The sequence below is a fragment of the Apodemus sylvaticus genome, chromosome 7 (genome assembly GCF_947179515.1).
Source record: "Apodemus sylvaticus chromosome 7, mApoSyl1.1, whole genome shotgun sequence".
Lineage (NCBI taxonomy): Eukaryota > Metazoa > Chordata > Mammalia > Rodentia > Muridae > Apodemus > Apodemus sylvaticus.
Genome location: NC_067478.1, coordinates 53,920,717 through 53,933,555, shown reverse-complemented (window position 1 = coordinate 53,933,555; position 12,839 = coordinate 53,920,717). Strand labels below are relative to the sequence as shown.

Here is a 12,839-nt window from a genome sequence, read left to right as displayed (position 1 = left end):
GCAAGACAGAGACACTGGGACACTGAGTTCTGGGGCTCCTGGATCAGCCTAACTCAGTGAACCCCAAATTCCAGTGAAATTATGACTTTAAAATAACAAGGACCAGGGCTGGAGAGATAGCTTAGTGGTTAAAAGTATTGACCTCTTTTCCAAAGATCCCAAGTTCAATACCCAGCAGCTACATGGTGGCTCATAACCGTCTGTAATGGGATCTAATGCCCTCTTCTGGTTTATCTAGAGACAGCTACAGTGTACTCGTATAAGTAAAATAAATAAGGCTTTAAAAAAGAAAAGAGGCACTCACTAATAAGTGGTTATTAACCTAGAAAACTGGAATACCCAAAACATAATCCACACATCAAATGAGATACAAGAAGAAAGCAGGAGTGGTCCCTGGTTCTGGAAAGACTCAGTGAAACAGTATTTGGCAAAACCAGAACGGGGAACTGGGAAGGGGTGGGAGGGAGGACAGGGGAAGAGAAGGGGGCTTACGGGACTTTCAGGGAGGGGGGGGGCTAGAAAAGGGGAAATCATTTGAAATGTAAATAAATTATATCGAATAAAAAAAAAAAAAAAAAGAAAAGAGGCTGCTCCCAAGGAAGGCCAGCAGCAGAGGATGTTTTTTCTCTTTTTTGGAAATAGTCTTAGCTGTTCATGTACTTCTAATCCATATAAATTATAAAAATAATGTCAGTACATAAACATATTACCAGGATTTTTAACCCAGTGTACTGGACATATGTATTAATTTTAAATATTCACATCGGTCCAAAAGGCCTGTACTTATTCGGCCCTCCTGTGTGTCCTTTAAGAGAGGTAGAAGCTCCCATAAAGGGCAAACGAGGATTTTTACTAGCATAATCTCTGGGTCAATGTTCCTTGATCTGTATCTTACTTTTCTATAGCAGATGAAATGTTCCTAGGACAACGATTTTTTCTTTGATCCGACCCCTTCCTCAATTTAGAAGTTCTGTGAGCTCACCGAATCTTTGGTTTTTCTACGCCCTGCTGGCTGCTGTAAGGGAGCGGGAACTTGGGCGGGACCCCTGGAGCTTTCTTTCACCTGTTACCTGGGCCGGGCCAATGGCAGCGCGCGGGCTGCCCGTGAGCACCAATCCCTCGGCCAACCCTCACCGCCGCCACCCCCTGGTCCGGGCGCCCGAGCCCTCGGGGGAAGGGAGCCGTGGCACTTGGGAAAACTTCTGGACAAGATGGCCAGGCGCTGACTGGCCGAGCGCGCACGGTCTCCTGCAGCACCAGCAGCAGAGCGCAGGTCCATGGCGGTGGCCGAGCTCTACGCGCAGGTAGGGGCGCGGGGACAAACCTGTGCACCTGCCCGGACACGGGTGGAGGAGCCGAGGCCGGGAACAGCTGCCAGCTCCTCTCGGGCCACCTGTGGGTGGGCACACCCAACGGAAGGCTGCTGTTCCCACGCCGGGTGGCTAGGTCCCCCAGACCCTTCCCCTTGCCACTGAAGGAATCTGAGTCCCGCAGTGGGCAGGAGTCTCGATCCCGCACCACAAGCTTTATAACCAGCGTTGTAACCTCCCAGGCTCTTGGAGTCTGGAGGACTCTGGCAAGATTGGCGGTATTTTCTAGAAGGCTGGTGAGCTTCCTAGTGGGGGTGAAGACCCTTAGGGAATCCACCTGGAGCTGCCTGGTCTGAGCACGTGAAGGAGCAGCCCAGAGTTCCAGGCCCCTGGTGCTGTTGGGCTCTTACTAGTCAGTGTAAAGGTGCATTAGCTCAGAGAGCACCTCAGACAGGCCTGACCCTGTGCACACGCATTCTGGAAAACTTCCAGGGCCTAAGAGCTTCATCCTTACCAAGGGAAAAAATGTGTGAAAATAATTGCTGCTTTTTAAGAGTCATAAAACAGATCCTGCTACACTGTTGTAGGGGAATTTAGACCCCTTCAAATTTAGACAGATGGGACTGTCTAAATGTTCCCTTGGAACATTTTCACACACACACACAGACACACACACACACACAGAGACATACACACACACACACACACACACACCTTAGTTTAATGGGGTTGGGGCGGTATTGTTTGGTTTGGGGTTTTGTTTGTTGAGATTGTGCCTCACTGTGTACCTGGAAATCATTGTGGAGACCAGGCTGGGTTCAAACTCAAGCGTTTTGCCTGCCTCTGCCTCCAGAGTTGTGAGATTAAAGGTGCGGGCTCCATGCTCCACCATGCTTTTAAGACAGGTTCTTGCTTTGTGTCGTTGGTTGGAATGGTCCTCCCTGCATAGCTCAGGCTGACTTCGGAGATGGGAGATCTTGCCTCAGCTACTGTGGGGATGCTATTACAGACATACCCCAGCCCTCCCATTGTTCCACTGTTTAAAAGGCACTTTCACCATCCAATGTATAGTAAAAGATTCTTGTCCTGATTAAATTTCCAAAAGGGTTGGGGGAAGATCTTCTTCTACTTTGTTTAACGAATAAATTACAAGCACGCATCAAACAAAGAGGAAATCCCTCTGATGCATTTAAACCATTGCTGATCAATTCTGCACTTTTATCCCCATCCCAAGCTGGGGACTGAACCAAGGGCTTTGTGCTTTCTGGGCTAGCACTCTACCACGAAGCTCAACCCCTCATCTAGAATATGTTACTAGAGACAATGTGAACCGCCGGGTGACCCCACATTGTTTCTAAGTCTTCATGTGACTATCAGAAAAAAAAAGAAAAAGAAAAACTTAAGCCCTGCCTTGTTTGGTATCTTTGGGGACAGGTGTCTGATCCCTGACCTGTTTTGAGTAACAATTTCTCTTGAAGCAAAAATATACATGTATATACTTACCCAGATCTCTAAGTGCCTATAATCTCAGCACTCAGGAGACTGGGGCAAGAGGTTTGCCTTGGGTTTGGGGTTAGCCTGGGCTACATAGTGAGTTACAGGCAGCTAGGGCTAACTAACAACACTTTTTCTCAAAAATAAGTTAGGACATCGTGGAATGGGGAGGAGGAGATGGTGGGGTCCAGATTTCTCTGTAGGAAGAAACACTGCTTCGGGGAGCAGAGAAAGGTGTTTTGATCTGGAATTGTTTTGCCTGCCAAGGTATTTTCTGGTTCTTTGAAGTGAGAAATGACAAGCAGATGTCTCCTGGGACCTAGTGTATGAGGGGGAGACAGAGCTGGAGCAGAGGGTCATTTGGCAAAGATGGGGGCTTTGAGTGGAAATAGAGGGGCCGGGTGGTAGTTTTGCAGCTAGGTGAGCTGCTGCTTCAGGACCCCAGCCATTCAGGGATCTGGGTAGATCCTAGACACAGAGGGTGGAGACAGGAAAGTGGAAAGTGGCCTGGGAATATCGCGACAAGGGACACGCCAAGGATGGCCTGGCGTGTGTGTGATTGAGAACAGGGTGTGTGTGGGCTACATTAGAGCCATTGGGAGAGGGAAGTGTTTCTAAGAGAGGTCATCAAGCACTTTTTTTTAACCAGCAGTGTGCTGAAGTAGTGAGAGGACACAGGGAAACTGAGGGGGGGCTGGTGACTCTGACAATGAGCTCAGTCCTCAGAGGGAAGCCCTCTCCCCAGCCATGGTCACTGAAACCAAGGCAGGAGCAAGAGAAAAGAGGGACAAGGCCAGGACAGAGGAGTGCCTGCTTACCCAGAGAGCAGCAGCCAATCCAAGGTGGGCAGTTGTCACAGAGGAGGAGACTGAGGGCTGGGAAGTACCAGGAAGGGAGGTTCCCAGAGGGAGAGGGACTCTGAAAGAGGCCATGGTGCAGGAAGTGCACAGCAACCTACCTGTCTTCATAACAGCGGGCCTTGGAAATGTTCCAAGCAGAATTACTTAAAATCTCTTTGTGAAAAACTAGTCTGACCAATCCCTGCTTAAAACCTGTGGTTTGTCCCTCTCAAATCCCAACCCAGCCATCAGGGCCCTGCTGTGTTTTATAAAAATATAAGGAGAGAAGAGATATGTTTGGTGGCGGTGCAGTCAGGGGTCGGGGAAAGGGGGTGCTTCTGCAGGTCCATGCTGAGGCATGCCTTCCCCCTGAAGTTGGTCCGATGCATGACGGTATCGGGTATAGTAGAGGACAGAGTTTATTCAGGGCAGAGCGTGGGGAGGGCAGCTGAGGGAGTAGAGATAAAGGCAGAAAGAGAGACAGACAGAGACAAAGCCAGAGAGACAGAGAAAGTAGAGGAGTAGAGGCCAGCCATGATCATATGGAGACACACACACACACACACACACACACACACAGAGAGAGAGAGAGAGAGAGAGAGAGAGAGAGAGAGAGAGAGAGAGAGAGAGAGAGAGAGAGAGCACAGAGGGGCAAACAAGACAAGCAGCCCGTTTTACAGTGAGACAGGCACACCTGGCTGTTGCCAGGTAACTGTGGGGCGGAGCCTAGACTAAATGCCAACAGGCCCGACTCTGCATCCTTATCCAGCCCCTGTCCCTTCTCCCAGCTGGCTCATGGCCTGTTCGGCAGCTTGCCTGTTCTTCATAGCTTGGCCTGCCTGGTCACCACTGGCTCAGCACACCGCTTGGTTCAGGAGCAAACACATCAGTCAGATTCCATCTGAGCAGACCCTGAGAGGTCCGCAGCTAGCCCTCCATTCAGCCCCAGGACACTGTTAACATGGTCAATTCGGAGTCTCCTCTGGCGACCACTAGCTTGCAAAGGCCAGGGCACAGGGAACAGAGAACACTCGAAATGCTTGCTCTGTGCACACGTGCAGGAACGGGAAATTCTATTTACAGCGACAGCTGTGGGCATGATGGTTATTTTTATCTTGCACGAAGAGTTCTATGCACCAGACATCATCCTCAGAACCTTCTTTCGATCTGAAATAGTCTGGAAAAAAAAATCTATGTGTTAAACCTTCACATCACATTTTATACAGGGCTCAGATCAAGGAAGTTGTCTAAGGTTACAGGGACCTGACACAGTCAGATACTCAATGCCTCTCAATGCCTTGACCTGGGACCCATCTTTATCATCTTCAAGGAATCTAAGCTTTTTCCCCAAAGGACTCAAGGAAAGTCCATCTGTTTTCTAGCTATATAGTAACTATAGAACCAACCCCAATGTCCAGCACGAGAGGGAAAAGCCAGTCACAAGGCCCCACCCACATGATGAAGGTCAGGGAGCCATGCAAACACTGTCTTAGAACTTCACAGTGGCATGGGAACAGCCTATAAAGAACAAAAGCCCCAAAGCGGTATGTGCTTGACCACTGCTAAGAAAGACGATAGAATCAAAAGCTGTTCCAGGTCTTTCTCTAGTCAGCCCCTCTGCTGGTCATGCTGTCTTCTGTACCACTGGTCAGCAGGAACCTGTGGGCCTGTGGGCTCCAACCTCCTGTGCTGTTTGTTTTTTAGCAGAGCTGACATACGTTTTGCCCAGAAAGTCATTTAGTCGTGTACCTGTCTTGCTTGAATATGAAGAATTCATGAACAAGATTGGGGACGTCAAGGTGGTTTAACTGCAGGCACAGGAGGAACTCGTTAAAAAGTTAGAGTCACCATTGTTTGATCTATAAGTAGTTCAAAAAGTCAAAAACGAATAAGGGTCCAAGAAGCCAAAATGCCGTGAGCAGTCAGCCTCGTCCACCCCTCAGCGTCCTCCATCAGCTGGGCACACACAGACATCTTTACCCAAGCAGCGGCACCACTTGAACTAGGGCTGTGAATTGCTGAGGACTTTGGGGTCTGGTGTCCGAAGGTCTTGGAAATGCAATCTAGATTTTGATCAATTATAAGATCAATCTAGATCAATTATAAGATCTTGGCTGTGGGCTCAAAGACGCAGGTACTGGAGCAGCTGGTAAAGTAGCTGGAACTCTCTAGAAACAGTTTGTCACATGGAAGGGATAGAGATCTCGGAGAGGGGCCTACAAGGAATGAGTGAAGAGGAAGTAAAAGGAGGCATGATGTCACCTGTCTGGCTCAGATGCCCTGAGCATGGAGATTCCAATCCAGGAAGAACAGACAGCCAGGGGAAGGAAGGCTCCTGTCAGCACACATTGCATGTCAGCCTTCCCTCAGACATGTGGGCCACAGCTCCCTGGTGATTGTGACATGGGAGGTGCTGGCATCATCTTGAGCCCAAGTTGCTTCCTCAAGACTCCCTGGCCCTAGCTTTGCTTCATTCTCCAGGGCTCTTGGTGAGGAAGCCCAGCGACAGCCTGGGGTTGGGGCAGCCTTTTGGCTCTTAGCGCAAGCTTGGCTGGCCCTTCCAGGATGTAGGCTCTGTCTCACCGGCTTACGTGAGTCATGTGAGAGTTGGTCACTCTGTTTGCACAGCTTGTGTATATTTATCTAAATGCTTCAGTTAGCTCTCTCTGGGTTTAAAGTGTTGCCTTGTAGATAGAGGAATGTGAGGAAGGAGGGCATCGTCCATGGAGCTGAGTAAACTGCACTGTTTGCTTAGCAGGCTGGGTTTCAGGCACAGGACTCAGGATCTCAGACAGTGCATGGACCCGGACAGTAGGATCAGTGGGCATGGTTACCTGGGATGCTGTGGTGCAGCAAAGAAGAGGAGAGCGGTCACTGCCATGTGCCTTTTAACACTGCCCGCCACTCAACAATACTTGTAGCTGAAATGAAATGAATCCAGAGGTCGCTAGGAGAGCACTGGACATTCCGGCAGGTAGCTTCCCAGGGTCATCCTCACAGCCACCCACACCTCAAGGCGGAAGTCACAGGTGAGCCTGGTGACTTTGATCCTGTAAGATTTTCTCTGGTGTGCTCTTGGCCTGTCTGGGTTTGAATTGGAACATCAGTAAAATCAAAGTATTGGCCAGCTCAGTGGTTGCTTAGTAGCTTCCAGAGCCCCATGTTCCTCTCAAAGTTTGGACCAAAGGGACCTCATACTCCAGCAGGGCTCCCATCTAAACACCTCAACTTTCTCCCCCTTCCCACAGCCTGTGAAATAAGCTGTCTGCCGCTCTGAACTTGACAGGCAGATTGCAGTAGGATACTTTTACAAGGATACTTTTAGCTCTGAAATTTTATAATGGCCAATCCTTTTGACCCTGGGATAATGCATTTTAATAATTCGTGGTTTGTTAGCTTATAAACAAACATCTTGCTCTTTCTTCTTTTTGAAATCTTTTTTCTTCTGTTCTTTTCTCATACATTATATCCCAACTGCAGTCTACCCTCCATTCCTCCCAGCCCTGCCCCCACACTTCTTTCCCCAGATCCACTCCTCCTCCATTTTCCCTTTAAAAAAAAAAAAAAAGAAAAAAAAAAAAGCAGGTCTCCCAGGGATATACACAGAACATGGCTTAACAAATTACAGTGACAAACCCTCGTATCAACTCTGGATGTATCAACCCAGTAGGAGAAAAAGGGTCCTAAGAGCAGGCAAGAGTCAGAGACACCCCCACCCCCACTGTTAGGGGTCCCACAAGAACACCAAGCCACACAACCATAGCATATCGGCAAAGGACCTAGCTCAGACCCACACAGCATCCACAATTGTCGCTTCAGCCTCTGCGCTCCCCTATGAGCCCAGCTTAGTTCATCCTGTGGACTGTGTGGTGTCCTCTGTCCCTCTGGCTCCTGCAATCCTTCCTCCCCCTCTTCAGTGGGGTTTCCTAGGCTCCACCTAGTGATGAGCAAACATTTCTATAGCAGACCTGAAGTAGGAGATGCTGTCATGATGACAAGGCCGCATGTGGCGGGTGTGGATGTATCTAAGAGGCGTGTCTATGTGTGCAAGGCTCCATGCAGGTCTGGGATGGTGCCTGATTGCCTGCTGGGATAGGTTAGTCCTCCATTTTCATATCCATTCTCTTTCTCTCTCCCTCCCTCCCTCCTTCCTTCCCTCCCCCCATGTCTCTCCTGTCTTCTCCCCTCCCCCTCTCTTTCTCTCAAAGCTTCCTTACTCCAATTTTATATCTAACGAAGCTCCTTTGCTTACTGTCTATCAAGGATTAAATCTACTCAGATGACTTAGTCATGATCAATGTTTAACGACTCTCTGTGAATCAAGAAAATTTACGTTACCTAACAGATAACAATCCTTGTCCAGCCTGTCTAGGATTGATGCCTTAGACTTCTTTTTCTTTTTTTCCTGTTCTATATTTCCTCCAACCACCTCTTGAGACTCTTGAGCTTAAAGACCTTGAAGGAATTCTATAAGGAGGCTCTATCTCCGACCCCCAATCCTGTGTGAATATTTTCTCTGTTGTTCTTTGACATGTCTGTCCATACTCTTCACTTCCACTCTGCCTGCAGTTCATGGAGTTTCCTAAAGCACTTTGAGTAATGGGGCACCCCAATGCACTCTCTATATACTTGAGTAGGTGGCCACGAACCGCTCTCATGTTTGTTCGGTCTATTAAATAAAATACACAGCTGGTAAAAATGTATAAACCTCAACCTTTTGTCCAGTTTCCAGAGTGTTTAGGACCCATGTCGGGTACAAACTCTATCAACATACAGAGTTCAGGCTAGAGAGTTGACTCAGTGGTTAAAGCATTTGTCATGTAAGTCTCACAGTGGGATTCAGTTCTCCAGAGCACATGTAAAAGACAGAGACCATGTAAAGTTACCACGCCCCTACAGGGAGACAGGAGACAGAGAAGGGAAATTTCCCAGGAGCTTGCACACTGACCAGCCCAACTTACATGGCTGCAAAGAGACCCTGTCTCACAATTTGATTGTTTAGAATTTGTTTTTGTTTAAGGTACACACATTTTCCTATGTGTACGTGTGTGTGTGTGTGTGTGTGTGTGTGTGTGTGTCTGTATGTGCTATATGCATGTAGTACCTGCATACAGGTGCTTGTATAGGCCAGAAGAGGGCATCAGATTCCTTGGAATTGGGGTTACAGTCTGTTGTGAACATCCTGATTTGGGTGCTGAAAATGAGACCCTAGATCCCTATAAGAGCAACAAATGTCCTTAACCACTGAGCCAGCTTCCCCCACCAGTTACGCTTTGTTTCAGTTACGCTTTGTAACTGAGAACCTTGACTCTGTCATAGATATGATCACTTCACCAAAGGGAGTATTTTCTGTAGTCATATACTTTGCCCTCTGGGTTAGGAAGAAATGAAGGTTTGCAAAAGATATGGTTATTTCTATTTGTCTCCCAGACCCAGAATGTGCATGATGTGAATACGGGCTCAAGGACAGGCCACACGTGCACAAGAGCAGCTTGTCACCCTGAAAGCATGACAGCTAGCTTTCTGTGTGTGTGTGTGTGTGTGTGTGTGTGTGTAGGGGTCAATAGATTAACCTCATATATTGCACTTTCTTAGGTACCTTGGTTTTTTGAAGCAGGGCTCCTCACTTGGCCTATAATTCACTAAGTAGGCTAGGCTGGTTGGCCACGGATCTACCTGTCTCTCCCCACCCCCACACCAGGCTCAAGGTTATGAGCATGTCTTAGTCACTGTTCTATTGCTCAGACACTGAGACCAAGGTAACTTGTGTAAGTGGAAGCATTTAACTGGGGCTTGCTCACAGTTTTAGAGGTCAGCTCATGGCCATCATGGCAGAAGGCAGACAAACATGGCGCTGGAACAGTGGCTGGGAGTGCTCCATCCTGGCCCACAGGCACCAGGCAGAGAGGAGAAGTCTTGGAATGGGCTTTTAAAACTTCAAAGCCCACTCCCAGTGACACATCTCCTTCAACAAGGTCACACTGCTCCAACAGGGCCATACCTCCTCACCCTCCCCAAACAGCTCCACTAACTGGCAACTAAGAATTCGAATCGATAAGCCCGTGAAAGCCATTCTCATTCAAACAACCAGGGTGTACGCCACAACACCTCGCTTTTTTATGTAGGGTTTGGAACTATATGCAGGTCTTTAGGTCTTCAGGCTTACAGGTGTCTTGGTTAGATTTTTTTTTTTTTAGCAGCTTGTCCCAAGCCAGGTTCACATGGGAAGAGGGAACATCAGTTGGGAAAATAACTCCATTAGAATGGCCACTAGGCAAGTCGGGGGGGGGGGGGGGCAGGGGGGTGGGTTGGTTTTTTTTTTTTTTTTTTGATTAATGACCAATGTGGGAGGGCCTAGGCCATTGTGGATAGGATTACCCTGGTAAGGCAGCCCTGGGTTCTATAAAAAAAAGCAGGCTGAACAATCTGTAGGCAGCAAGCCAGCCAGCAGGACCCCTCCATGGCCTCTGCTCTGGTTCCTACCTCCACGTTTCTGCCCTGTTTGAGTTCCTGCCTTGGCTTCCCTTAACATTAAACCATGGTCCGGATGTATAAGCCAATAAAGCTTTTCCTCCCCAGGCTGCTTTTGGCCAGTGTTTTATTACAGCAGTAGAAGCAGTCAAGAGCAAAGCACTGCTTTACAAGGCAAGCTTTTTTTTTTTTTTTTTTTACCCAGTCCCTAGGTTCCGAAATCTTTACAATCACCTTCAGAAAGTCCATCTGCCACAGGAAAGGAGAGTGACTGTCTTAGTTAGGGTCTTGTTGCTGGTCTTGGTACTGCACTGTGCCTCTGTGTGAGGGTCTCCAGTTCACGTTCCTATTTGCCTACCTATTTCCCAGTGCAGTGGGAACTCCTGTAGGGTTGGGAGCTGTCTTAGTCAGGGTTTCTCTTCCTGCACAAACATCATGACCAAGAAGCAAGTTGGGGAGAAAAGGGTTTATTCAGCTTACACTTCCACACAGCTGTTCATCACCAAAGGAAGTCAGGACTGGAACTCAAGCAGGTCAGGAAGCAGCAGCTGATGAAGAGGCCATGGAGAGATGTTTCTTACTGGCTTGCATCTCCTGACTTACTCAGTCTGCTCTCTTATAGAACCCAAGAACACCAGCCCAGGGATGGAACTACCTACAATGGGCCCTGCCTCCTTGATCACCAATTGAGAAAATTCCCCACAGCTGAATCTCATGGAGGCACTTCCCCAACTGAAACTCCTTTCTTTGTGATGACTCCAGCCTGTACCAAGTTGACACACAAAACCAGCCTCTAGTACTTTGTCATATCTCCTTTTTTAAAATTACATTCACTTAATTATCGGAGGGTGCTTGTGTGCCAAGTCAGAAAAAGACTTCCAAATTGATTCTCTCCTTCTCCCGCATGGATCCTGGAGTTGGAACTCAGATTGCTAGGCCTGGCGGCAAACACCTTTATCCACTGAGCCATCTTACCAGCCCTGCCATGTCTCTTCTTATAAAGCCACTGTCCCTATAATCCCATCAGGTCGGGGCTCTCTCACAGGACTTCATTTACCCTGGGTGACCTCTAAGGCCCCAGTCTTCAAACACAGTCGCATCAGGGATCAGGACTGCAATGCTGCAGGGATTCTGGAGGGACACAGTTCAAGAGCATAGTAGGATCTGCTCCACGGCGCTGACGGGAGCCTGCCAGCTGCCTGTTGGGAAGAGAGCAGAGCAGCTGCCGAGGGGCTTCCGCCATCCCCGAGGTGGAGACCCTTGGCTGCCGGCAACGTACAGCAGTGGTAATTGAGCAATAGCCAAGTGTGATGGTTGTGCCTGTAATCCTGGCCCTCAGAAGGTAGGAGGCAGGAGGATTGCCAGTTTGAGGCCAGCCTGGGAAAGAGACTGAGACCCTGTTTCAAGTTAAGAACAGTCTGTGATGATGCCTTTGTAGTGGTACTTCTTTAGTATTTTATGAAGGGCCTTTATTTACTTGTTTTGTTTGAGAAACAGGGTCCCGTGTATCCCACAGGCTGGCCTTGAACTCCATATATATATATCCATGAATGACCCTAAATTTCTGCCCTCCCCCTACCCCTGAGTGCTATGATTACATGTGTGCACCACTGTGCCTTGTTAATTCAGTCCTGGGGGTAGAACCCAAGGCTTCATTTACGCTAGAGAGCACTGTACCATCAAAGCCTCATATCCAGCCCCAAATGCTTCCCAGTACCTATTCTTAGCCTCCTAGCACTCCTGTAAAGTGGGTTTTGTAGCATTTTATGGGTAAAAAGAGGAGGTACCAGAAACTAAATAAGTAGTCTGTTGCTGGAAACCAAAATCCTCTGCCCGCATCTTGTAAGTTCCCAGTTTCTATTAGGGAGCCTTTGGGTTTCTGTCCCTCCCCATGATTGCAGTTTTCATGATCTGTTCATGAGGCTTTGAAGCTCTTCTGCCTATGAAACAGAGCCGGAAAGCCTAGTGGTGCATCATAGACCCACTAAAATTTACCTCCTCGCAGTGAAACAGAGGAGTTAGTATTCTGAGATGGTGGTGTGTGTGCAGGTGTGTGTGTGTTCACATATAGAGGCCAGAAGTCACCATGTTTGTTGAGACAAGGTCTCACTAGAATCTAGAGCTCACCGATTGGCTAGGGAGGCTGGCTGGCCTACCTTAGGGATCCACCGGGCTTCTCACTTGGCTGCTGGGGATTGGACAGGTCCCTGTGCTTAATTTGCCAAGCACATGACCTACAGAATTATCCCTTAACCTTGAGAGTCTTCTCAATGTGGGGATTGAGCCAGTTGACAGGATGTGATCCTGCTCTGCTTGGGGATGTAGTGATCTGTGTTTGGGGTTTTCAGATGTTGAAATTAAACCTGTCTTATCCTGTGGTCAGTACAACAGGGTTTGGATCCCAGATCCTGAAGACGTTTGGAAGTCAGCTGAAATTGCGAAGGACTACAGAGCGGGTGACCGAGTCCTCCGACTCCGCCTAGAGGATGGCATGGTGAGGGTCTCTGCTGTCCATAGTGGATAATGACATATACAGCTGTGACACCGGGGCACCAGCAGAAGGTCCTAAGGGACAGTGTGGTCAAAGGAGCCTGCCCCATATCCAGGAAGGCCAGCTAGTACTGAGGATGCCTTCCTCCTGCTTGCCGCCCCACACCAGCAGTCTGTCCACCTGCCCGAGGTTCCAGATTAGTCTTCAGATATGCGCCTCTGCTGTGTTCCAAGT

General features: G+C 48.5%; 1 protein-coding gene across 1 annotated transcript in view; it reads left to right on the top strand.

The window, feature by feature from the left end:
* Positions 1-1,178: 1,178 nt before the first annotated feature.
* The window catches only part of Myo5c (myosin VC), a 74,484-nt gene continuing 62,823 nt past the window's right edge, over positions 1,179-12,839 (top strand). Inside the window, exons 1-2 of the mRNA XM_052187788.1 lie at positions 1,179-1,304; positions 12,498-12,608. Coding sequence (XP_052043748.1) covers positions 1,278-1,304; positions 12,498-12,608 — 138 coding nt within the window. The 5' untranslated portion in view covers positions 1,179-1,277. The remainder of the gene's footprint in view (positions 1,305-12,497; positions 12,609-12,839) is intronic.